The 27,005-nt window shown below is 46.5% G+C and overlaps 1 protein-coding gene and 1 pseudogene across 5 annotated transcripts; one reads left to right on the forward strand and one right to left on the reverse strand.

The window, feature by feature from the left end:
* Window positions 1–355: 355 nt before the first annotated feature.
* On the forward strand, window positions 356–1,015 carry LOC144153235 (large ribosomal subunit protein uL1 pseudogene; annotated as a pseudogene).
* Window positions 1,016–4,057: 3,042 nt separating this feature from the next.
* LOC144152817 (uncharacterized) lies at window positions 4,058–26,796 on the reverse strand. Of its 5 annotated transcripts, none has more exons than XM_077684290.1 (4): window positions 26,579–26,796; window positions 21,252–21,325; window positions 10,494–10,546; window positions 4,058–9,643 (listed from the first exon to the last, which is right to left on the reverse strand). In XM_077684290.1, exon 4 carries the CDS (start codon window positions 9,405–9,407, stop codon window positions 8,364–8,366), a length of 1,044 nt encoding a protein of 347 aa, XP_077540416.1. In that variant the 5' UTR covers window positions 9,408–9,643; window positions 10,494–10,546; window positions 21,252–21,325; window positions 26,579–26,796; the 3' UTR covers window positions 4,058–8,363. The 5 variants fall into 5 exon arrangements, with proteins under 5 accessions (XP_077540416.1, XP_077540417.1, XP_077540415.1 ...); XM_077684291.1 differs by lacking the exon at window positions 26,579–26,796 and adding an exon at window positions 24,221–26,556; XM_077684289.1 differs by lacking the exon at window positions 21,252–21,325.
* Between the last annotated feature and the right edge of the window lie 209 nt (window positions 26,797–27,005).

The raw sequence follows: 27,005 nt of genomic DNA on the forward strand, positions 1-27,005 counted from the left end.
AAGCGGCTGACACCGATCTCCTTGGAATCAATCTGTTTTTTTTTTTTTTTTTGCTCTGCAATTGACGATAAAGTTTACTTTACCTGCTCCCCGAAAATGAAGAAGGAATTCGTTCATCGCTCGAAGCGCTGGAGTTGGCATCACCATCCAATTCAAACGTGGTTATAGCATCATGTACCATCCGGATGGTAGAGGAAGGCAACGAAAACCTACGCTTTCGGAGAATAACGCAGAGTAAGACCGTGGTCCTCGTAACGCAGCCGCGTTCGGTAGCTACCGCAGCCATTCCGCAAGCTTCCGCTCGAGGTACCGCTTGAAGTAAGCCCACTTGCTTCTCCTACTCTACGTTTCCGCCATGTCTGCCATTACGGTCCAGACCAAGGTGAACGGCTGCATCCAAGAATGCCTGGACGATTACGTTAGGCGTGGCAGGCCCGCCCATGTAGGAGATGCGATCGAACTTCTGATCAGCTTCCAGGACTACGACCTCAAGAAGGAACCGCCCATCGCCGGAAGCGTCACTCTGAAGCACGTCACGAGGCCCGGCGTCCAGGTGTGCGTCCTGGCAGACCGGCTGCACTTCCAGGAGGCCACGGCCAGCGGTCTTCCGTGCGTGGAGGCCAAGGTCATTTACGGCCTCAGGGGAGAGACGAGGGCCTGCAGGGAGCTGGTTTCAAAGTATGACGCCTTCCTTGCCTCCGAGAGACTGATCACCAGGCTTCCTCGCACCCTCGGCTTCGCCCTCCGCAAGGCCGGAAAGCAGCCAGTGCAGGTCAAGCACGAGCCACTCGTGGACAAGGTGAACCAGCTCAAGGCCACCATCCACTTCAAGACCAACGCGCAACCTCTGCTTCTGCTGCCCGTGGGAAACGTGAACATGACTCGCGACGAACTGGTCGAGAACGTCATGGTGGTTGTGGATCACGTGGTGTCCCTGCTGCCGAAAATGTGGAGCAACGTGCGGCTCATGCGCGTGAAGTCCCCCGGGGGAATTTGGTCGCCACTGCTCGGGTGACAGACTGACAGCAGCACGCACGTACTATCACTTCTTCTTCTGGCATGAAGTGGGGAGGGCGTGCGAGACTCTGCATCAGAGAAGGTTTTTTTTCGACGTCTGAAAATTTGACGAAATTTGATTTGAAAAATTGTATGCTGTATGGCTATTTGAAGAAGCATATACTGTAAGAATAAATTGTTGCAATACTATTCTTCAAGAACCACGTAAGCAATTCCTCGACAAAGTTCTTCTATCTTGACAGCGCACGAACTGTTTGGAGAGAGACCGTTCCTCGCTATTAAGCTGGCGTTCTAGGTAAAAATCTCAGCTTGGTTTAGACGAACAAATATTCCTAATGCGCCTGAATTAGTTGGCCGATTAATTATTGGACGATACGTGGGAATAAAAAACAATAAAGCAACGGCCGCAGAGTTTTCCAGTCATTAGTAGCTGGTTTATTACCGTAAAAATGATGTACCTAAATACTGACACTATTTAAATTCGTTCTATTTCTTATTTAAAATATCATTTCAGATAAAACCGTTTTTTTTATTTATTTTTATCTCTACAAACTGCATCATTTATCCCGACCCCCACAGTTAGTTTCTAAAGTTGAAAGAAAATGAAATAGTCTGTTCTCGCAACATTGCCGACAGAGTACTGAACTCTTAACCTTCAGATTTTGTAAGCAAAGTTAAAAATCGTTGGCCATAGCTTTCTATTACGGGGCAGAAACTTTGCGTCTTATCATGCGCTTTGAACACTAGCAAGGCAAAAAATCGACGGTAGGAGTAACGCTTGAGGATAGGAGAAGGGCATTCCATGTCCGAGAACAAGCTCGCGTGTTAGAAGATATCGCAGCTCAAAACTGAAGGAGCGAACTAGTGCAGGGCACGCAATTCGAAGAACTGACAATCTTTCAAGCACCAGGGGAACGAGTGGCCGCCGACAGACAGCATTGGAATAAAAGGACTGAAATAAAAAGCTCCTTGCGGCCCATAGGTCTTTTTGCGCGTTTTGAAGGCGAAAGCGTGGCGATACTTGCTAACGATACTTGATGACAACTTATTGACTGCTACATCGTATTTGCGTCTCTTTCTTGGCTTTCGTTCCTTTTTCTTTTCGTGCGAATGACTTTCATGGCGTCTTTTCTGCTTACAACGTGATTGTGTCTCTTTCTTCGCTTTCGTGTCTTTGTCTAGCGGCATGAATAACGTCAGCAAGCAGACAGGCTCACGCCACAGCCTTCATATAATCAGGGTTCTGCGTAGCTGGTGTTCACCTGTTGTACTTCCGCGTCATCACGTTGATTGATTGATTGTAGGTTTAACGCGCCGACGCAACGCAGGCGATGAGGCGCGCCGTAGTGGAGGGCTCCGGATTAATTTTGACCACGTGGGGATCTTTAACGTGCACCGAAATCTCGTACCAGCTATAATGATACGTGTACATTCGGTGCATGGTCAGAACATACTGAGCCAATTATCGGACCACCTTTCCCCATCTTCCTCCCCACCTGAATCCTCCCTTAGCCTCCTTCCCCGTGATCCGCGCTCGCGTGTTTTAGCCCGGAAATCTCTCCCGAGAAGGTAACTTGAAGAAGCTGGTCTTCAGATCCCCTCTGAGCTCTATTACAGCCACGAAAAAAACGTTTTTAGCTGAAAAAGTGCAAGAAGCATATTGAAAGTTTCCCAATTTTTTGCTATGGTCATGTGTTATGGGCAAGAGTGATGTAAGATGAGCCAGCACTAAAAAAGTAATTTTTCACTGTGTTAACTGTACGCTAGCATTCCAGTGAGGCGATCAGACCAAACTACAGGCCCCGCTACAATCGGCCATTCATGCATCTTGGTGATGGGTTAGATCAGTGGTCGCCAGTCACACAAACAAGATTCTGTGACGTTGTAGAAAAGTTTTCAGAAAGTGGATTGGGAGTCGCCGCTGCTTTACATGTCTTATTTGTTCAAAGTTGGCGGTAAAATATGTATCATTGTTATGGGGGTAGAGCTGTGTCTAAAAAACGAAACGCCTATTTTGTCTTCATGGCCCCTTTAAGGACACGCTACCAAACTACACTTACTGCGACACTCAAAAGTTTGACTGACACCGCTTTCATGAAACTTTTTTACAACAACTCTGTGTGGTACAGTCGAACCTCGTAATAGCGAACACTGATATAGCAAATTATCGGATATAGCGAACTAAATACCAAGTTTGTTTGGTCACGCTTCATTTCAATGACACCTATTCTTTTTATAACAAAGCCGAAACCTCGAGAGCAGCGCGATATCGGCTATACCGAAGAAATATTTGGTTCCTGCGAGGCTCAAAACTCAACAGCTAGCATAATAAAAGCACAATTTTAAGAAAGGAAAACAAAACAACCGTTTTTTAGTAGCTTAAGGCCCTTGATTGCGTGGACACTGAAAAACTTCATTCCACTCAGAAGACTTTGAAAAGCCACCAGGCGAAGGCCACATCCTCCTTCAAGTGAATAAGAAGGCCGGCCTACTTGGCCGAACGTACTTTGTTCTGCTGTAATTTCACGTTCTGGTTTGTTAAGTTTGAAATGCCACAAGGAGACAGATAAGGACTACTTCGTTTATAGTGGGTTCGAAGCATAGAACAATGCGCTTTTTATCTAGGATTGTTGCGCGAGCCAGATTGCCGATTCATTAGAACCGAGTTTTACGTTTCGGTTATAAGGAATATTGGATATAACGAACTAACTTACTGCCCCAATAATACTTCATTATAATGAGGTTCGACTGTGCCATTACAATATGTGACATATGGTGGCTGATAAAAGTAGCACTGAGGTTCACAGTTTGCCTAACTGCTTACGCAAGGAGACAAGGCCACACATGTAAACTATGTGCAAAGACACAGTACCCACCCCCAAGACCGATACCAGCAGTTTGGCAGAACTACATGAAGTTGTTAGTAGGAGGTGTAAGAGTGAAGGTTAGGAAACCCATGTGCAGCGGCTTGTTAAAACAAAGTGAATAGCAAGGGTGCGAAAAGCCCCCCGAAGCATGGAAGGAGTCACGAGCAAATAACAAAGGAACTGATTATTCGTTTATTTGTCCATACTATCAACTGACATGTCAGAGCAAGAGATGCTTCTGTGTGAGAACTTTATTCGCTGCCAAAGCAAGATGAAATGAAGAATGCAGCCAATGAAAAACACGACACCACCTGCGCACTCGATCTGCGGCATAAACTCGATATCCAGAAATATTTAAGTGTTCCTACATATAACAGTGTAATTTGAAAGTCCCTTCCATCTTAAAGGAGCCATGAAGAGAAAATACAACTTCGTTTAATTTGAAAGAACTAGGATTCAGTATCTCACTCAGCTCCATTACAGCCACAAAACGTTTTTTTTAACGGAAAATAAGCAAGAATTATTTAAAAACTTTCAAATTTTGCGCCACAGTGACGTGTTATGAGCAAGAATGACATCGTACGGGCCAACAATAAAACATAATTTTCAGTGCGTTAACTGCACGTTAGCATTCAAGTGATGCGGTCAAATGGAAATAGAGGCCCAATTACAGAAGTCCAGTCATGTGACGTCGCGACAGGTCAGTTAGGCGGCCGCCAATCGCACAAACAAGGTTCCGTGACGTCATAGAAAAGTTGCGGGAAATTGGCTATGGGGTCGCGACTGCTTCAGATGTTTTCTTCAATATCTCCGTAATTTGTTCGAAGATTGCGATGATCTTGGTATCATTGTTATCGGGACTAAGCAGTCTTTCTGATGAACCCAACTTGTATTTTGTCTTCATGGCTCCTTTAACACAAACTTACAAAACACCACGACTGCACCTCATGTTTTGCTCTTAACCCGGCGTGGTGGCTCAGTGGCTAAGGCGTTGTGCTACTGAGCCCAAGGATGCAGGTTTTACCCTGGACGCAGCAGCCACTTTTCCAAAGGAGGCGGAAAGTGAAAACGCCCGTGTGTTCGAGAGTTCGAAGCACATTAAAGGCTAACTGCACAGAAATTTCACCTCGGCCAAATTAGTTTTAATGTGTAGTCAGTACTACCAAATCAGCTGGGACACGAGTGATAGCACTGGGAAATGCCTCGTTAATCAGCCATAACTGTTTAAAAAAGCTCCGCCGCAGCCCACGCTGCACCTGCTGGGGGATTGCGTAAATAGCCATGACCCGACTGTGGTGCTACGGACGTCCAGGGCTTCTTCCTCTGGCCAGCCACGCGGCTGGAGAACCGGTTGAGCTCTGCTGCGCACGCTTCACCCATTTGCTGCCCTGTATGCGGGTAAAGCTTGCGCGCAGGCTTGCCCCCGAGCTGCTGACCGTCCGGTCGCTCGCTGGACGGCTGCACAGTCACTTCAATGGCCACGCTCTTCTCGATTTCGATTTCAAAATCGACGATTTTCGCTGACCACTTGTGGCGTCCAAGCGCGTATTTCAGCTGTGGTATTTTGCATGTTGCTTTCTTTTTCAGCAGACTATATGGAAATGGTGTTTTCAAGAGGTCGAAATTTTGAGTGCAGTTGGCCTTTAACGATCCCCTGCAGGTGGTTTTTGAAAGTTAATCCCGAGCCCTCTGCTACGGTGCGCCTCATAGCCAGGTATAGCTTCAGCGCCATAATCAATCGTGTCGACTTACAAAACACAGCGTCTGCACCCTATCCTTTGCTCTGCTGCATTGTAGCCGAGTTGTCTCAGCTTCCCGCTTCTTATTCATCACTAGGCATCTCAGATCAGCAATGAAAGTGCAAGTCCTTTGACACTGTACCCTTGGTGAAATTGAAAAAGGGTGTTGGGACACACGAGCACTTATGGTGGGAATCGGTGCGCATGATTTAGAGATGGTTTGGATAAATACGAAACGGCTGCTTTGTGCGTTTTAAGCTACTAAAATGCTGAGAGCTCAGCTATCGTGTGGATCAAAAAATGTAGGTATTAGTGGCTTCGCAATCTAATGGAGCAGTTGTGACTTTAGCGATACAGAGGGCAACCAAATTTTAAGGCAGTAGCGTCAACAAACGAAGTTCTGATTTAAACAGGCTTTCATACCGAACGTTTTCATTCGTATAGATGTACTTTATGAAGCCTCGAGGAAATGCCTTTCACTTCAATCAACCAAAGGGAAGCAGTTCATTACAAAAGAATCAAATACTCTTTCGTATTTTAGAACCAAATTTGGAAGCTTTTATTATGTGTTCTGGTTAGCCAGGTTGAATGAAAAGTGAAATTAAATGCTTACAGGCATATAGAAGCATTAAACTGAATAGCAATGCAACCCGTGAACTTATCAAACGGCGAGTTCAAGGTCAACAGGTCTAGCCAACAGACAAGGTTTCACTTTGGGTGCTTCAATAACAGACTAAATTACTATGCAGCAATAGGTCACGTTATATGATCTGACAAGAAAGGGTCTGAAGGTAGCTTTTAAGCTTTTACTAGGGTGGCCTGAACTGTTACCGATTCACACTGTTTCCAAGTGGCAATTCAGTGCTGGTTTTGAAAACTTTGTTCAGTTGGAAAGGTTGTTCTGTGATGTTTGCCTATTGATAAGAGTTAATTCTATGGGCCTTTTTCTTGTTAAAGAATACGATACTCTTGCTCTTCACCGGTAAGAAGAGGTGACAGGTACAAGAAAAACAAAGGCATCATGTCGATTTCCCTTTTAAGCTGCCTCCACTTCCATAAAGCCTTGTATGCCGTTGCTAGAGCTGTCTCAGAGACATTCAAGCACACTGAATGCTATTATTACAGCCATGAAAATAGCAATAGCAGTCACTGGTATTTGGGATTTGTTCAAAAAACCACCATTTTAGATGACATAATTGCGAACTATGACAATTGCGAGAACAACATGAATCATGCAGGAGGCCAGTTTAGCATACCATGATCCACACGAGCCAGGTTCTAATTGTCCCCACGGTTTGTTACAGCCCTTACAAAGGAAGTTCATTCTCTGCACTGTAAAATACTACTCTAATACGAGACATCGACGCAACATGGTACATTTAGTGTAAGCAGCCAATGTTTCACAGCCTGATCAAAAACAATTAAAACTAATTCCAATAAAACTACACCAACACAGCGCGCAAGAACAATTTCATTAAAAGGGTCATGGAGACAAAACACAAGTTTGGTGAATTCGAAAGATAGCCTCGGTAGAATCATACTGACACCCCCTTTAAAGCACACTTTGCTGAATTACGTTATACAATTAGGAAAGAAGGGAATGGCCATGAGACCCACTAGCTCCTTTGCTGCAACAGAACCTAAGATATTATCTGCCCAGCGGTGCAATTGGCTGAGGCCGGCGAAAGCAAATGCAAGTTAGGCAGGGTTTATAAGCTTGCCAAATGGGCTATTCGCGCTTAAATGTAATGCATATTCATTTTACAGCAGTAAGAATCGTGGGGTAAACAGTGGAAGTTGCAAAAATACATGTAAGCATAGAAGTACCGGTGCGCACTGCTGTTGGTGCTGGGCGCACTACGCTTTTTTTTAGCTGCACAGCAGTCTGTTACTTTGGAGTTGTCTTGCACGACACTGGCCGATTGGCGTAAGCGACGTTGTCTTTTGAGACCCTGTTTGTCGAGCGTACTCCACGTTTCACACAACAATTACGTTTTACCCTAACAAAAACAAGCCACGTGCAAATACAATCAAAAACAAATCAACAGCAGTCAACGGTCTGCAGCTCAGTATGGTAACGCCATCTGGGAGGACTGACGGTAAGCAAGGCTGTATAGCCTAATGACGCACTGGAAATTTGTCTGAATACCCGCCCTTGTGACCTCATGGCAGACGTCACAAAAACACACGATTTGGCGGGAGAATCAGTTTTAACCTAAACTGATTCATTTCCAAGTGAAAACGACATCATTTGCTGCCAGACAAGTACTGTGACACTATAAAACACAAAATCTTTCAAATAAGATGAATTGGTATTTTGTCTGCATGACCCCCCTAAAGTAATAGATATGCAGTCTTCGGACAAACCTGAAGGGTCAGTCTTCTGGCATGTGACAGCAAAGCGTTTAAGAGCCAAAGGCGATTGCCCATCTCTGACAACGGCACAAGAGCAAGAAAGCACTCATAGTACTCCCAAACAAAGAACAAGCAACACAGAACAATAACTACACAATCACTGAGTGTTCACACACCACCTCCATAGCATGTCCAAGTCTCCGGGAACTCCCACATCAGCTCTTTATCCTGTGATTGTGCTTTTGAATCTGCAAGGTATCTCAGTACTAGTACGTCTTGGGGCTGCTCACGAAATAAAAACGAGTAACACGGAAAAATGACTGCACAATCACCGAGTCTTCACACGCAACCACCTCCATAGCACGTCCTCACGAAACTGTGGCCTTCAACTCTCTACCCTGTGCTTCCGCTCATGGCGTTGCAGGGCGTCTCGGTACCGGTACGTCTTGGGACACAAGCTGCAAGGATACGGCCTCTCACCAGTATGGATTCGGAAATGCAGCTGAAGGGTGTCTCGCCGCGCGAACCTCTTGCCGCACACGAGGCACTGATGCGCTTTCTCCCCCGTGTGGGTCGTCATGTGACTCTGCCGCGCAACCCACGTCGAGAACTTGCGATCGCACACGTCGCACACGAACGGTTTCTCTCCGGTATGCTTGCGCTTGTGCACGAAGAGGCCGTTGCTCGTGGTGAACTTTTGTGGGCACAGCTCGCAAGCGTACGGTCTCTCGCCCGTATGGGTCCGAAGGTGTTGCTTGAGTACGGCCTTGTTGCAGAGCGTCTTGTGGCACACGTGACACACCTGGGGCCCCATCGAAGGTATGGGCTTTTTCTTTGTAGTGTTGGTGCGCTTCCTCTTTCGTGGGTCTCCGCTTTTCTTGACGACCAAGTCGGTGGCGCCGCCGTCCTTCTCAGGTTTGGGAACGGAATCTTCTGGGGGATCGTCGGCTGTGCCTGGACTGGAATCAGTGGCGTCCTCGTCTGCAGCATTTGGAAGAGAATCTTTGGCGGACTTGCGCGAGGAGGACCCTGAGCAACCATCTTCCGGAAAACCATCTGCGGTGGACTCTTCTTCCGTTTCCGAGCCAGAATCATGAGTGTCCTCACCTGCGGTCTTCAGGCGAGCGTCGAGGGTGCCGTCATCTGCCGTCTTCAGGACAGAACTGTCGCTGGGCTCGGTCACTGTTATCTGGCAAAAAGCTGCAGCCTGCCCGCTTGCCACCTTTCCAACTGAATCGTACGCAGGCTCATATTCAGTTTCAGTTTTCGCCGCAAGATGGGCTGCTTCGGGGATGGACCTTACGGCGCTGTCTTCTCCTGATATGGTAACAAGGGCGGATCCATCCTGGTTTGCGGATTGAGAACTGTAATCAGTGGCGCATTCATCCGAATCTTCAAGGTGGTCAGTCAGTTTCTGTGGAGATACCATGGAGACGCCGACACGGAAGACTACTTGAGAGGGTGTGGTTCCGACTTCCACCAGAGCTAACTATTCACTCGCAGTATGCTGCTGCAGCTCCTCTCTGCCGGCTACACTTGACACCACAGGTGAAAGAACTTAGCAAAGTCAATAAACAATCCTAGTTGAAGACAAACCATGGGAAGACCTACAAGGCCACGATGACCCTTCCTCTTTTCCAGCACTTGACAGATGCGGAACCAAGCCTGCAGAAAGTAAAACAATAATGGCCATGAAATTCCTCACACAAGCAATGGTGGAGGATGCATCAACTTGCCTCAACAGTGTGAACTTTGCGTTTCGTAGTTTCGCATAAAATAATCCCTCGTTAACTCAAACTCGGATATTTTGAAATATCGTATAAGTCGAAACTTTTTTTCACCATGCATTTACCTACCATGCATTTCCTTCCCTTTATCTCACAACGTTTTTTCTGGGGACCACGGATATCTCGAAATGTTGAGAGACAGGACACAAGGCAAAGTTCACTACGGACAGCTGATTAGGTCTCTGTTCTAACGTTCCCTATCCGAAAAGGCAGCGCGCTGGCGGGCAGCGGCCAGTGCACGCCTGATTTCCGGACCAGCGCGCGCGTTTTCCAGCGGCGCTGTACGCTCGAAAACGCGTGCGCTGCCCGCTCGAAAACGCTTGTGCTGGCGCTGAAATTCGCACGCGCTGACGCTGAAATACGCGCGCGCTGGCGCTGAAAATCGCACGCGCTAGCGCTGAAAATCGCGCGCGCTGGCGCTGAAAATCGCGCGCGCTGGCGCTGAAACTCGAGCGCGCTGGCGCTGGATTAGCTACAGCAGGATATTTCGGAAATTTACATTCCCTTTTATTGCCTCTTCATATCTGTACAGAGGACATCTCTATGTTGCCAACTCTCGCGCGTTGACATGGAACTGTATTATCCATGCACACAGGCTTCATTTTCATTATATCCATCGCAGCAGACGTATTCGAAGATCCCTTGCTTGAAGGCTGTCTTCACGACTATGCAGGATCCCGAAACAGGAGCCCATAAACTGCGTAGAGCTGTTGCTGTTTGCGATGTACCTTGCTCCAGGCACGTCCCTTGTGTTCCTTTGTCCTCAAGTTCCCATTGGCACCTAAAAAGAAAAAAAAAAGGCAAAAATGAGATGTAGCTTTCCAGAAATACTGCAGGTAAAAAAATTTGAGTGGTTACTTGCTATTTCTGCCTGTAGGTAGCACCACAAAAAATGTTTTAGAAAATGGCGCAATGTCTGAAGCTGGTGTGCAAAGCATGCAATTACGGAAAGCTGTGCGCCCTGGTTCGCTGTAAACATGGAATGTTGCTAGGGTATTTGTTCAGCATTGCGTGCAGCTGAAGACCTAAAAAATGGCAAGGCCCATTAACCCTGATGTCCACTGGCCAACAGGCTTTGCCCAATGATCTCCAATGACGTACTTTGGCCAATGTGTCCATTGTTTGTTTGCCAACATGTTTGTTGGCCAATAATGTCGCTTGACCAACAATCCTTTGATGCCCATCAGCCAACAGTCTGTATTAGCAAGCTCTCACCCAGACTCGAAACTGTGCTAGCACGAGCTCATCACCATGAAATCGGTCGCAGGAGCTCACTCAGTCAAAGCAGACGGTGCCGTGCATGAGCCAATTGCCTTTCAAGAGCGCAGGTTCACATCTGGATCTGTTGCTTCGGCAGAGTGATACACCACATGAGCCATCACTGTTCTTAGCTTGTACCCAAGTATAAAGTGTTTCACTGCAGCTATGAGATAGACGCATCACCACTCACATATTGCCATTATATTTAGCTCTTTGAATGACACCCTACGGCCGTGAAGTACAATTTAACATTTATATTACTAAAGAAAGCACCTGCTACAGCACAGGTAGCATTCCAAAGACGAAATTAAAAAAAAGTTTGGTTTACCAACTCATAATTGTCTTGTAGAATCACACGTGTTCATGACTGTGACTTGCTTAGGTGAAATTTCTCACTAACTGGGAGTTCAAAATTACAGCACGATTTTTAAATGTTGCGTTGAACAAGCCTAATTTAGGCAAACAAGGAATAAGCAAACAGTCCTGTGCCATTTCATGACTGCAACCAGTGTCATTTTAAGTGACACAGTGAAGGTGCTTGCATATTCTACATGTCCAGTGTAGCGCAAGCAACCGAAACATAATGCCTCCCATACGCAGCACACTCAATGTGGCTGATGTGCTGCATTTTGCCTCTTCCGTGGCATTCACAAGCATGGACCAGCATTTTCTCCCACCTGCTGGAGCATTTAGGAGTGCTTGTCAAGGTTCATCTAGGTGATGATGATGATGATTCCTATTGGTTTCCCCTTTGAAGCGGGGTGATGACATGTCATCTTACGAAAAAGGACTAATATAACCATGTTTTACACTCTTGGTTTAATACTAGCGCTGCTTAGGGCAAGCACTAAAGCTTATTAGGCCCGAAATACTTTCTTTTCCCTGTTACAGGTGGTAACTGTCCTAGGCAATATTCCCCTCTCTGCTTTTCGTCCACCAGCATTCTAATCTTCTTTTCGTCCCCTCTACAGCCTTGAAGTTAACTTCCTCTCTGATACCCTTAAATCCTAGGGCTTCTGAAAGCCCAATATTCCCTTCATGTAGGTTTGGATGGATACCCTCACATTCTAACACTATGTGCCGCATAGTTTGTTTCTTTTCCGCAGACCACACATACCCCATCATTTTGTGAATACTTCCCCACAAAACTCTTAGTTCGCAGGCAACCTGCTCTAGCCTCAAAAAGCAAAGCACTGCCCTGGGAATTATCGTAGAAATTTTCCTTTCTGATGTTCATCTTCTCAGCCCTGTACATCTCTAACAACGTTTTAGCTTCCATTTTTTCCCTCCATTTATTCGTTTCAATCTGCCTTGCCTCTTGTTTGGTTACCTTGGCTGTTTTGGATTCCCCACTGTTCTTTCCGTATTTCATCGTTAGCCTTCTAGTCTTTCTTAACCACTGCGTGTCCACGCTTTTCAAGTATAGGTACCTAAAAACCTTAGCTGCGCACCTTCGTTGATCCATTGCCCTCAACCTCATCTCAAAGCATATTTTACTCTGAGCTTCTCTAACTTCAAACGACGCCCAGCCCATATCTCCCTGAACTGCTTCGTTAGTTGTTTTTCCATGCGCGCCTAAGGCCAAACGTCCTACCGTTCTCTGGTTTACTTCAAGGCCTGATAGAACGTCTGATTTTAAGCAGAGTACAGCATTCGCAAACGTGACACCCGGAACCATTACTCCTTTCCACATTCCTCTTACTACTTCATATTTGTTATACCCCCACAGAGCTCTATGCTTCATTATAGCTGCGTTTCGCTTTCCCTTAACCTTAAGTTGCTCCTCGTGAGTACTTAAGTAGTTATCGGCTTTGTTTATCCACACTCCCAAATATTTATATTCCTTCACTCTAGGTAATTCACCTTGCTGGATAGACACTACGTCGGTGGTAGCGTCATTGAAAACCATTATTCCTGATTTTTCTGCACTGAAATTTAACCCGAGGTCAGTGGCTTCCTGGCCGCACATATTTATTAGCCGCTGCATATCGGTTTGGTTATCAGCTAAAAGAACAATGTCGTCTGCGTATAACATTCCCGGAATATGCTGTTGTACCACTTCGCCTTGCAACATATGGGTTAGGCTAAACCCTACTTGACTTTCTTCCAGTTTCTTTTCTAACCCTGCCATGTAAAACATGAACAGTATTGGGCTCAAAGGGCATCCCTGTTTCAGTCCCCGATGGATGTTGACCTGCTGGGCGCATTTCTGTCCTTCCCAAGTAAGGTGCACTCTATTGTCTTTATAGATTGCTATAAGGAACTGTACTAACTCGTCATCTAAACCGTGGAATTTCAGCATTCTCCACAGCCGTTCTCTGTTTACGTTGTCATATGCCCCTTTAATGTCCAAGAACGTAATCCATAGTCGTCTATTCTGTGCTTTCGCAATTTCAATGCATTGCGTTATCTTGAACAGATTGTCATCCAGTCGCCTGTCTGCAGTTCCCCAAGTATTTCGTTTTCTTCCATCCATGCTTGAATTTCTGATTTTATCGCCTGCATTACGAATCTATACACCACTGACGTTACTGTGAGTGGTCTGTATGAATCAATACTGGCTTTGTCTCCTCTGCCTTTATATATTAAATTCATCTTACTTTCTAACCAGTCCTCTGGTAATTGTTTGGTTTCTATCACCTTATCTGTTGCCCTCATAAACGATTCCTTACTTTTAGGTCCAAGTAGGTTTATCAGTTGCATTGGTATTCCGTCCGGGCCCACTGCTGTCTGGGGGGAAACCTTTTGCTCTGCTTTTTTCCAATCAAGGTTGCTCAAACTTATTTCCCTTTCCGCAGGTAAGCCTTCACATTCAATTTTAATTTTGAAAAAACTTTGGTCAGATGGAAGAAAAGGCTATACAGCGGCAGTCTTTGAATTCTGTCTTAGGTCATAGCCAAAGTCGCCACTTCAGCCCGTCAATAAGCTGGAGCATTGTCAAAGGTGAAGACGGCTTCGCCATTGGGTCATGTTCTCGGGCGCGCTGCAATGATTCTTCAAGAAATTTATCGAAGATGGCCCAGTGTGCCTTGTTGGCGATACTCCAGTGAATGACGCTGCTGGCCAATATTAAGAGCAGGATGTTTGTTTCCTCTTCGGTGTCCGTCACAAGTTTTAGAGCTGGAGCACCCCTCTTCGCTCGGGCGAAACAAAACTTAAAGGAGCACTGACACCAATTTTCGGCGCTAATATTATTGCACAGTTCGCTTCCTTCACTCAACAGAATACCCTGGCTGAAATATGAGTGGCCTGTGATGTGAAGAACATAGTTCAATTGGATCGCATTTATCGCGCCGACGAAGCAGCGCGCGGAGCGGCACTCAGCAAATGGACATCAGCGTGACATCACTCCAGGAGAGGACAAAGAAGTGACGCGACAGAGCTCATCAAAAACTCGTGACGTCACTTCACGCGCGCGGCCCCACGAGCGGCGAGCGGGCGCAACACCCTCTCAAGCGGGCGCCGGTGACGTCCGTAAACCGGTGAGGTCAAACCGGGAGGCTGTCATATGCGCCGTTCGGGATGAAAGTGCGGGAACTTGAAACAAACGATTTTCAGGCCGTTCAATGTAATTAACTATCGCGCGCTAAAGTATTCGAAGTGCTGTTTCAGGTTCGCCAGACCATTAAGCATCGATAAAAGCAATAAAAGTGTAACATAAAATTTTCGTGTCAGTGCTCCTTTAATGTGCACCACACATTAAAATTGGTCTCATTAATGTAGTCGCATTACACCATTCAGCAACGATTTTGCATAATCACAGCGCTTCACTGTGACCAACTTCAGCGAACTGCCATGGCTGTCAAACCAGTGGTAAATGCAGGAGGAACTAATCTCAAGGCCTGGCATAGCTTTGTTGAGAGCAGACCGCATCCGAGAAAGCATGAAATATGGGTGGTTGTCAACAATTTCAGTCAGCCCTTGCATGACAGCCTCATCGAAAATCTGCTCAACAACAACGCTTTTTGGCGGTGCTGTGGTTCGTTGCTGCAAGAAATGTAGCCGTCTTGACATTTATGCCAAGCATCTCGGGGAGAAGCTTCAAGCCACCACCGCACCAATACACGTGAAGGATTCGGGCTGGGTAGAAATTTGAAACGGAGTTGTACTTCTCTCCACCAGGAGCTTTTTCAGTGTTCCACGAAAACATTTTTTTTAATCCATTCTCCATAAAATATCTCATGCGTAGAGATTACAGACATTCACTAACCAGAAGAGCTTTCAGTCAGTGCCTGCCATCTAAATCATCTGCTCGCGTAACGCTACACAGGGAAGTTCCTTTGGTAAAACACAATTCTTAAATGCCTTTGTTATTGAGTTCTGAATCAATATTTTTTCGCAGTGTTAGCTGTTGTTTTGTAATAGTGGTTGAGAAAAAAGCCTGAAATTCAAGGCAAAGCACCTTGAGTAGGAAGAATCGCTGCAGACACCATCGTGCCCTTATTGTGCAGTGATTCTTCCTACTCAAGGAGCTTTGCCTTGACGTTCCAACAGTTTTTCTCGACCAGTATTAGAAAACAACAGCTAACACTGTGAAAAAACGTTGATTCAAAATTCAATTACAAAGGCATTTAAGATTTGTGCTTTACCAAACGAACTTCCCGGTGTGTTGTTACGTGAGCAGGCGATTTAGACGAGAGACACTGACAGACGCTCTCCTGGTCTTCGCGGGTAGTGACTGTCTGTTAACTCTACACATAAGATATTTTCCAAAGAATGGATAAAAAATGCCACGTTTTCATGGAACACCAAGATAGCTCCTGGTGAAGAGAAGAAGCACAATTCCATTTCAAATGTCGATCCAGCCCGAATTGTTGAGGTGTATTGGTGCGATGGCGACTTAAAACATCTCAGCGACGTGCTTAGCATTAAAGTCAAAATGGCTATTTATTGCAGCAACAGACCGCAACACTGACAAAACGCGTGGTGGTTAAGCAAAAACTTTCCACGAGACTGTCGTGCAAGCGGTGACTGAAATTGTTGACAATCACCCGTCTTTCACTCTTTCTCAGATTCAATCTGGTCTCAGCAAAGCCATGCCATGCCTTGAAATTAGTTCCTCCAGCATTGAGCAATTGCTAGACTGCCACAGCTATTCGCTGCAGTTGGCCACGCCGAGACGAGTTGAGACAAACTGCTGAAATTATCCTTGCTACCGGAATAACGAGCTAATTGGAGCACTTTCCCCAGCCCCTTTGGAACAAGCGAACTAGGATCGCATTGTCGTGCCATGAGTACGCAGAATCACTGCAGAATGAGGGCAATGTAGTGCAACTACATTGATACGACCAATTTTAATGTGTGGTGCACATGAAGATGTCTTTTTCCAGAGTAAAGAAAGGTGCTCCAGCTGCAGAACTTCTGACGGCCACCAAAGAGGACACAAAACATCCTGCTCTCAATGTTGGCCAATGACCCTACCCACTAGGGCATCACCAACAAAGTACACCGGGCCGTGTTCAACAAGCTCTTCGAATTGTCGCGGCAAGCCTGAGAGCTCATCCCCGACGGCGAACCTGTCTTCCCTTTTGACAACACTTCAGCACATTGATGGGCAGAGTGGCGGTTTTGGTCATGACCCAACACACATTCCAAAGACCGTCGCCATGTAGCTTTGTCTCCGATCTGACCGAAAAAGTTATTTCAAAATTCCGATTGAGTGGGAAGGCTTACTTACCTAGAAAAACTTTTACAAGCACTCCTGAATGCGCCAGCAGGTGGGAAAAAAAGACCGCCGGTCCATGATTCCAACGCCACAGGGGAGGCAAAATGCAGCACATCAGCTGCATTGAGTTTGAAGCATATCACAGGCATAATTCTTCGTTTAAAAGATAAATGAGCGCTATGCTTAAATGAGAGCTAATTAGCTGCTTACTTAAAAAAATGGCACTGTAAGTGTTAATGTACCACATACAGCTATATGCCATGTGCTCGCCATGAGAAACCAGATTCCTCACTTACAATGACATGCACATTTAGTGAAAAGTGTAACCAGACTGCTCACATAAATCGTTTTCTATGTGTACGTAGCCTGACTTGAATAAAAAGCGTTTTTCCAACCACGTACCTTGAGTGCGCTAAGCACCTCTCCACAAACATACAAGCTTTTGTTGCTTGCACTGCTGAAGGGTGTATGCACTGGACTTTCTACCATGCAACGGCACTACCTGCGTGGCAGTGCCGACGCCATAAGTGCGGTTGCACTCTACCGCATGGGCAGCGCTTTTCCCAACACGAAACGTGGTTTGGAGCATGGTGTTGGCAATAACGTTCGTGTGGACAGTGTTTTTTTCTGCTAATCCGTGGGCTTGCAAAAGCCTTGTTGTAAGCGTAGCCAGCATTGTTCACACTTAAAAATTTTGGGATGCGCTGTTCACGCCTTCAACAACAGCAGACTCTAAGCAGGCCGCACAACAAAAACAAACAAGCCGTTTCTTTTCTCTTTTTTTTTCTGTTTTGAAGCGAACGCTAGGGGGGTGCTTGAAGACGGTCTGATTTCATTCGACGAATTCGCAAAGAAGTTATTCAGCCCCAAATCTGTTACCAGTTTCATTTCAGCTGATCCCTAGGATGATGGGCGTCTAAGCTTTCACCCCGCGCCTCGTCACATATTTGAAACATTACATAGTGCTAAAATGTTTATAAATTAAGGTAGCCGGTGTACTTCATGGGTGAGACGAACCCGAATGGGCACGCAGCCTTAACATAGGCTACTTCAAGTGTTTTGAGGTGAAAGCACCTACATGCGTGCAATGCCGCTTCTCAGGTAATTGTGGGCAATCTAACCCTTTTATCGTATTTGCCTCTTTTCTAATGACCAAGGGTGTTTAGAGGTAACACACTACAGCTTGACGCTGGGTGCACAGCTTGAATACTTCAAAAACAGCGCAGAGACGAAGATGTATGGAGTGATAAACTAGAGCGCTCTTTATTTTTGACTTGTCTCTGTGCTGTTTTCGAAGCAGTCAAAGCGTGTCCCATGACCTTGTTCGGCTTATAACTTCCGCTTCGTCTACACCGAAAAGGAAACACTTGAAATTCATTCATCAAACCTGTCGTCACTGTTACAACTAATTTTATCACGTAGTTATCTCGCAATTGTGCCCATCCAGACCGTGTGCATGAAAGCCCAGCTTTATTGGGAGCTCAGGAGGAGGACGTTCATGCGTGCGACGCACCATCTTACATCATCTTACACGCCGTCATCACATAAAATATCGTTGCAGCCATGGACAGAGAAATTTTCCTTACTTGAGCTACAGTTTGAAGCAAGGCAAGAAATAAGGAAAGCAGCACACGGTAATGATACCGAGATAGCACGAAACAGGTGCGTTATCCGCGCCGCTGTGTCTGTCCAACCATTTGACGGTTGCATTCGCTGCGCAAAGTTCTCAACCACCGCCCTAACATTCAGGAAGAAAACAGGAAGAAAAAAAATGGCACGCTTGTTTTTGTTGTGCGGCCGCCTGCTTAGCATCTGCAGTTGTAGGAGGCATGAACAGTGCAGTCCGAAATTTCTAAGCGAAAACAATGCTGGCTACTCCTTAGGACAAAGAATTCGTGAACCCACAGATCACGCAGAAAACACACAATCCACACGAACGTTCTTGCCAACACCCCGCCAGAAACCACGTTTCGCATTGGGAAACGTGCTGCCCGTGCGGCAGAGTGCAACCGCACTCATAGCGTTGGAGCCGCCATGCAGGTAGTGCCATTTCATGGTAAAAGCCCAGTGAATACACCGTTCAGCAGTGCAGGCAACAAGAGCTTGTATATTTGTGGAGAGATGTATAGCACACTGACGGTATGCGATTTGGAAAAGGGCTTCTCATTCAAGTCAGGCTCATATACATAGAAAACGATTTATGTGAGAGGTCTGTTCACACTTTTCACTAAATGTGCATGTCATTGTAAGTGAGGAAGCTGGTTTCTCACGACGAGCACATGGCATACAGCTGCATGTGGTACATTAACACCTACAGTGACAGTTTTGAAGTAAGCATCCCATTAGCACGCATTTAAGCAATGTTGGAACACCATGAGTCCTTAAAGAAGTCTCGTCCAATCTGCATTCGTGACCTCACAAAATGCAGCCTTCCTTTTAACAACCATGTTCACTAAGCACAAAAAGACAGAAAAAAAGACGGAGGTAAGCACAACCAGGGTGCCGCTCACAACTAAAATTTATTTTGAAAAGAAGAAACATATATACACACTCTTGGTGCATGTCACACATTGATACTATGAATTGCATCACATGTCCTTACCTAATACACTACGTCTTGCTGTGAGAGTGCTACGGACGGCTGGACGGCGCATTTGTTGCCTTGTTTTCTGATTGTGCATTTCGAGTATTTCCCCGGTTCTTTGATCTTTACGTTTGCAAGCAAGTGGTAACGCCAAACTTTGCGGTGCATTTACACTCATCAAAATAGGTTGCCAACTGTAAGACGTCGCCTTTGTTCGTGATTGTCTTGTAGGAAGCAGGCGTGAAGCAGATGCGGCTTCCCACATTTATTTAGGTCGCGTAGGCCCGGCCAGCACAAGGGGCTGCCCAGCTGCTGAGTCGACAATCGATGTGTCCTGTGGTGCGTGGCACTGCCCACGCAGCCCGGGCAAGCCCCGCTGATGATGCTCGTGGGATGACACAGATGATGATCGTGTGCGCTGTGCATAGTGACGAGGTCGGCGCTTACTGATCGCTGTTGGACGTGGGAGTGCCGACGTGGAAAAGTGGCCGCAAAAGCAGTGCTTGCAGCGCTGCCTACGAAGCCTGTGGCGCCGAAGCTGGAGCACCGGGTTGTTTGTCAATAGAAATTTCGAGCCGTCCAAAAGGGTGTCTTCTGCACATGTGTTGAGATGCCGAGGCAGCTGGGCGTGGCAAAGACTGGTACTTGCTTCACACCATAGTGCAGTCGATTCAGCCGAGACTGCAGTGTTCTCGATGCACCTAGGTGTGCTGAGGGCCGCCGCGGACGCAGGGACTGCAGGCGTACCGATGACATCGTCCTTGATCCGAGTGTCAGGACCAGAGGAACTGGCACGGGATGACGTTATCAGCGTGCGCGACACAGGACTTTCGCAGCGTCGAGTAGGCGCAGAGGATGTGTTTTGCCTTGCAGGACGCCCATGTGATAGTCCCGACTTCTGTAAACGGCGCTGTTGGGAATGCCTCTGTCTCGACGTCGCTCGAGGAGAAGCAAAATTTGCTAATACTGTCCTTGCCATGGAAGGAGGTGGAATGGCGGGCGGTTGCGGCCAGCGAGCGTCTTCAATGACGTCGGCTGCGGCTCGTCGACGGAGGGGCGCCTTCTCGGGATGTGGTCGAAGCAGACAAGGCAGGCTGTGGTTGGTTAGCGTCCGCTGTGTCGTCGTCGGCCGGTACCGTCAGTAAAGGTGCAGCTGCCGCGCTGGAGACGGAGACCAAGGTGTCGGCGTCGGTGGGAGCGAACATCGCTGTGCTGGGTTGCACGGAGGGTACCGTGTGTGGCGGCGTAGTATGCGCGAGCCGTGCGGGTACCTCATGTGCTGCAGGCGGTGGCGAAGCGTGAGCGGACCGTGCCGGTACCTCATCTGCTGCAGGCCGAAACAGCTCGTCCGTGAGGCCGTAGTGCGCAAGCACTGCAGCGCGAAGGTCGTCGTAGGGGGTTGACAAATGCATCGTCCAGCCATCCGTAAGACTATCACAGCAAGAAAAAGCGCATTTAGATAAGGATACCCCACTACCTTTCACTCCCCTCGAAAGTGATCTTTCGGCACGTGTAATTTTTTACGCCGCAGTGTGGACCATTACCATCCACGGCGAGCAAAGCACCCCTCATTTGCTGTAACTAATGCAACCGCTCCATGCTAATCCCTTTCTCCCCACAAACAATTTTTCCCTTCAAATAGTTGAGTGCAGCAGCGAGGAGGGAACTTTTTTTAAACTCGTCACACGGTTGTCTGAAATATGTTGATCAACAAGCACCTCCTGAGCAAGTGAGAACGAATCACAGCATTTGGTTGTGCCTTCCCCCCCTCCAAAGTTCCCTGGATCCGCCCCTGACATGCGCCGGGAATGTGTACATGTGTTTGTTCTTTTTAAAGTAAATCCCAGTCGTGAGTGGCGGCCTGTTTGTGTTTACCTCCATCTTTTTGTGCCAGTGAACATGAATTTAAACCAACTCACCCAGTTATCTGTTTTGATGCATTTTAACACGCATTCAACGGTCCTCAATTGTACGCACCTGGTTACAAGCCCAACATGATGTGTTTTGATGTGGCACATTGCAGCAGTCGAGGTTATTTCGCAGGGTGATCACTGAAACCGAGGAAAAAGACAGGCATGGAGATCTGAAAGTACGCAAATATGCACTGCATAAGCTTTACAAAAGGCATGCGCCATCTCAGACGATGCAGCATGACAGTCTTGTCAGCGTTCATGTGACGTAATATTCTGCAGTCAAGTCAAAGTGCTGTGGTTTTGAAGTCAAATTTGGGGCTTATGCACAGAAGCTATAAACACGGGCCGTAAGATGTACTGCAGAGTGCTATGGATTTATTGATACCATGAGGTGTTCTTTAACATGGGCTAAAAGATGCGGTTTTGTACACTAATGATTGAGCTAGCACAACTGGTAAGTAATAGAAAAAACTCTATTCACACGCTGGCAATAACTAGCAACGGACAGCCTACTAACCCTTTCACTGCCACTCCCAAGATAATTAGGGCAAACACACACGTACACCCGTGTACCTGCGTTGCCTCTTTATCTAACTCCCTGCCCCTTCTAGACAACTCGTTTAAAAAATATTGTGGGTGCGCCGTGCCATCCATTGATATGCCACAGAAATGCATAAACCGTGTCAGGTAAATTTCAGACAAGTGCATCGGATGTTTCTTCTACCGGGTTATACCTGTGCTACACGAGCGTTTGGAAGGACATTTCAGTCGAATGACCTTCGAAATTTCAAATGTCATTCGAACTGGAAGGAGTTCTGTCGATCTACATGACCATTCTCAAAGGCAGTTGAAAGTTTCCGCGTTTGCCCGACATGTTTTGGTGTCGCCACTGCTGCCATGTCTCGTTGGCGAAAATTTAATTTTAGAGTTAAAATGGGCAAAAAAGCAATTATTCGTGATGAAATTGATAGCAATCAACAAGCACGCACAAAGCATGCACAAAGCAGCCAGTTTTTGTCTTTTTTCGCACTGCTGGTATTGAGAGTACTAAGTTACCTCGTAATCGTAGAGTGAGTGACAATGAACGAAAACAAGTGAAAAATTGTGAGGATCTTGCACTTCAAACACCAAGTTTTACTTGTAAATAATTGGTTTTGTTATTACGGCTTGCAGAAACTGAGCCCGAGGGTACGACTGTTCGTGTTTCAAAGGCCTTTGAGACTCTCAAAGGTCAGTTGTTGTGCTCCTTTGACTCAAATGCCATTTTAACCAAATGACTGAAAAACGTCGCGTAGCAGCTCAAAGGTGTCATTTCAGTCAAATGACATTCGACTCAAAGGCCTTCGAAACGCTCGTGTAGCACGGGTATTACTTTGTCTTATCTCAGTGGCATGGCCGCGCTGGCCATGGCGAGTCAGGTACGACTAAAACACCAAAGGGAGCCTTGCTGTCTGTGTGTTAGCTGCCAGCTGCCGCTTAGTGTGGTGCATGATTTTAAACATTACACTAAAAAGTTTTCCAAATATCTTGACATCCTAATTAAGAGGTAATTATTCGGTAACTAGTTGAGTGCAACCTTGAATAGATTGTTCACGTTTTGCGAAGAATCATACTGCATTACTGTAAAATTTCTCATAAAATTGACCAGCTATAAGAAAACCATGGCAGTGAAAGGGTTAAGTGTCTCTCCGAATATGCAAAACTGCTGACGAAATTTTGCATTCCACGAAATCCTGTGGTGAGCAACGTCGATGCAGCACTCGACGATTGTTTGACACATAAGCGGCCCCTTCGTGCTCACATATCTGTCAAACCGTTGGCTTCAACTACGCACACTGCAGCATTGAAGGATCCGTGCTGGGTAGCGCTTTATGAACGACACACCAAGAAGCACACTGCAATTGGAGAGAAACAGCTGCGCTGAACTCGTGCACTGTTGAAAGAAGCCAGCGTGTCACAGCCGGAAGTGCTTGGGCATCAGTTAGATCATTTTTTCTTTGCACAGCCAAAATTTGAGCTCTTCAAAGCTGACAACCTTGACTAGGTGGGCCTTATTCACCCAATAGTGCACGAGCCCACCTGACACACGCAGTCCATCGGTATCACTAGCCTTCGTTAGGGGCTGGGGTGTGCTGGTAGAGGCTCCTCCATTGCATTCCTTGTCTTCTTAAGTTCAATTATTAACAATAAATCTTGAGTTGAGTGAGTGCCTACAGTATTCCTTGTTAGTTTCTGTGTGGCCTGCGGTTTTCGGATAATGGTACCTTGAAAACTCGCTCAACTTTCTGCACTAGTTGACAACGATACAGGTGCCTCTAAAAACAAACATCAAATTCCCGGCAAGCTACTTCCGACGGAATCAAGTGTAGCTTTTTCGCAAATATTTCTGGGGTACCTCCTGTCCAAGTTATTTTTTTAATTTACCGCGGCTGTCCACCCGGGTGTAGTGGCCACGGCGTTGCGCAGCCCACGCTAAATTTAGACTTCAATCCGCAGCCGCGGTCAATCCTGGATAGACAGGCTACACACACATGCCCCGGTGTTAAAAAGCATCGCGTGATGTCAAATAAAGTGTAGACCTGTACTAAAGCGCGTTATCGTAGCCAAGGTCCAGCTTCAGCATGATTTGATGCTGACTGTCGCGGTAACTGAACCGGTAAATCCAGCAGGCTCACCTAAGCCTTCAGAGCAAATGAGGTGGGGGGTCTAGTGAACTGTGATGGTAGGGTTTAACGCGCCGACGCAACACAGGCGATGAGGCGCGCCGCAGTGGAGAGCTCCGGATTAATTTTGACCACCTGGGGATCTTAACATGCGCCGCAATCTCGTACACACGGGCGTTTTTTTGCTTTTCGCCCCCATCAGAAAAGCGGCCGCCACGGCCAGAATCGAACCCGCGATCTCGTGCTCAGCAGCGCAACGCCTTAGCCAGTGAGCCACCGCGGCGGGTCAGGGTCTAGTGAACTCTGATCCACAAATAACCAACATAACCTCCAAACATGTACTCATTGCAAAAAAACGCGTAGTACTTACCCTACTACAAACGACGTTTCCAACGCAAAATCCTTCTTTACTGCAGTCTTCAGCTTGCGAACAGCACACTTGGTTCGGATGCAACGCTATACATCACTTATGACGCGTGAAGCAGACGGCGATGATTGGAACACCTGCGTTCTACCCGTCCCCGTGTTGTTGTTCCTGGCGATTTGGCTCATACCCACATGGGGGATTGGCCAGGAATCAGGCGTGAGAAGGGCTAATGCGCCCGCTTAAAACACCAGAAACTAATACACCTCTCTATTTATACACATAAAGAGAAAAAATGGAATTGGTTGAAAGTTATAGGTGGATTTTTTATTAGAACAACTGAGCTTTTTGGAGCGGAAAAACTACATGCCAGAATCAACGCTAACAGGGTAGGCGCCTGGACTCGGAAACGTATGCATGAATGGCTGCAGCCACCCCTCGGTGACAATATCCCAGTGATGTGGCCCCAAAAGATAGTAGAACGGGCATGGAAATAGGCAGGCCAATTCGTCGTAATGGCGTGGCAAGATAACGTTGCCTCATCATAGAAAAACCACGGCAATGCAATAGAAAGTGCTCTAAAGTCTCCTGATCACCGCAGACAGCACATCGGGAGGAGGAGGCTAGACCAGCCCGGTGCATATAAAAGTTGAGTTGGGGGACTCGGCATCTGAAGGTAGTCAATGTGACCTCGCATTGTCGAGATTCACAAAAACGGGTATTCTAATTATGTTTTAAATGGACATAATCTTCAAAATTAGTGATGATTCCTTCCTGCACTCCTGCTAGGCGTTGGTAGGTACGAAACCTTTCTCCTGCTACAATGAAGGGAATAGGGCATAGGTCAACTGGAGGGCCATCTAACGACGATCACGCCAAGGAATCCGCCTGTTCATTAAGCTGTAACCCTTTGTGACCTGGAACCCAAATGAGGCAGATGTCCCGCAAATGGGAAGGCACAAGGAAGTTGAATGTACGAATAAGAGCGGAATTTTCGGATGAAGACAGAGCAGAACAAACCGATAAAGAGTCAGTAATTATTGCTACGTTAAAGTGCTGCGGAGGTACATCTTTTAAGGCCAGAACTATCGCAAGGAATTCGGCTTGAACTATTGGTGTGAAGTCAGGTAAACGCAGCGAGACTGACCAGTTAAGGTGTGGACTAAAAATTCCCACACCTGCTCGCTCCTCACGCTGGGATGCATCTGTTGCAACTATTGCATAATCCTTAAAGCTTGCCAAATGGTCGTGGAGTATTCCTGTTAAAAATCGCGAAGTAAGCATTTTAGCGTTGCTGGGGAAAATATTATGGAAAGTTAAAGGCGCAGGAGGAACGTCACAGGGCATTGTCAGTACTGTGGGAATATTGATACTCAATGGTGAGAGTAACGTCTGGGCATAAACACACTGAGGTCGAATGTACCGAGGCCACCAAGAGCTGAAAAAGAGTGCTGGCTGAGCAACCATCAATGAAAAATATCTGCTCAGTGGAGATTCAAAAATCCTCATAACCGTCAGTGCTGTTAGTAGCCGAAACCGAGACTCCAGGCGCGGAATGCGGGCCTCCAAATACAAGATATTATTGGCCACGCACCTTGGGAGGCCGAGGCATAATCTCAGTGCACGATGCTCCAACATAATAAGCTTTCTGAGTTTGTAATCTGGTGAACCGGAAAAGAGGGCGCAGCCAAACTCTAAAATGGGACGCATGTACCCCCTGTAAATAAAAAGTAAAGTGTCCCTTCTCATTCCAAAAGACCTATTGCTGAGTCTCCTCAACAGTCCAAGTGCCCGCTCCCCTTTGGTCGCAATATGGTTTATATGAGGGCGCCAGTCCATTGTCTGATCATATATTACACCCAAATACTTCAAAGACGCCAACTGAGGAATAGTCGCCTCCCGATATGTCAGGCAGAGGGTAACCGGTGCAGATACCGGAAAAACAATGACAGCGCACTTATTGACGTTAAGTTTCAAATTTATGTATGTTAACCACCTTTCGATTTAAAACAAATATGCCTGTAGTATTTCATAAAGAACATGAATGTCCTGGGCAGCAGAGAAAAAGGCTATGTCGTCAGCGTAAACATAAGTACAGACTTCCTGGTTTATTCTAATTGAGCTCATTAGTACATTAAATAGGATGGGGGAAAGCACCGAGCCTTGGGGGACGCCCCTTGTCTGATATAAAGTCGATGATTTAAAGCCATTTTTCGAACAAAAGAACTTGCGTCCAATTAAAAATTGTTGGATCCATGAAAGAATGTACTTGGGTACCCCACATTCTTTAAGTTTGGCTAGCAGTACGCTATATTCCACGCTGTCATACGCTTTAGCAACATCCAGAGTGATGAGTGCGCATACCTGTTTGTTTCGGCGCGCAAACTGAATACGGCTCTCCAGGTCAACATGGGCGGACCAAATGGAGCATCCCGGACGGAAGCCGTGTGTTCAACACGCGCGTGTGTCGGAAGAGCACACATCACCTTGTGAACATTCTATAAAGATGACAGAACATCGAGGTATAAAACTGACAAAACGAGCCAGCAACAGGCAGCCACATACATACAAACTAGAAGAGCACTGTAATACAAACATGGCAGCGTCTGGAACCCCGCGCGGGGCACGAGATTTAGCCCCCTCGCAACGGCTCCTGCCTCGCGTGACGTCATAAATACGTCATAGTGACGTCATACTAACAGCAATTGTTATTATATTGCGTAGTAGAATACAAAAAGCACATTTTTTTTTCATTTTAATAAAAAATTAGGAAGCCACTCATTTGCTAGAA

This window comes from Haemaphysalis longicornis, unplaced genomic scaffold, assembly GCF_048455015.1.
Source record: "Haemaphysalis longicornis isolate Haplotype H1 unplaced genomic scaffold, Haemaphysalis longicornis Haplotype H1 scaffold_9, whole genome shotgun sequence".
NCBI lineage: Eukaryota > Metazoa > Arthropoda > Arachnida > Ixodida > Ixodidae > Haemaphysalis > Haemaphysalis longicornis.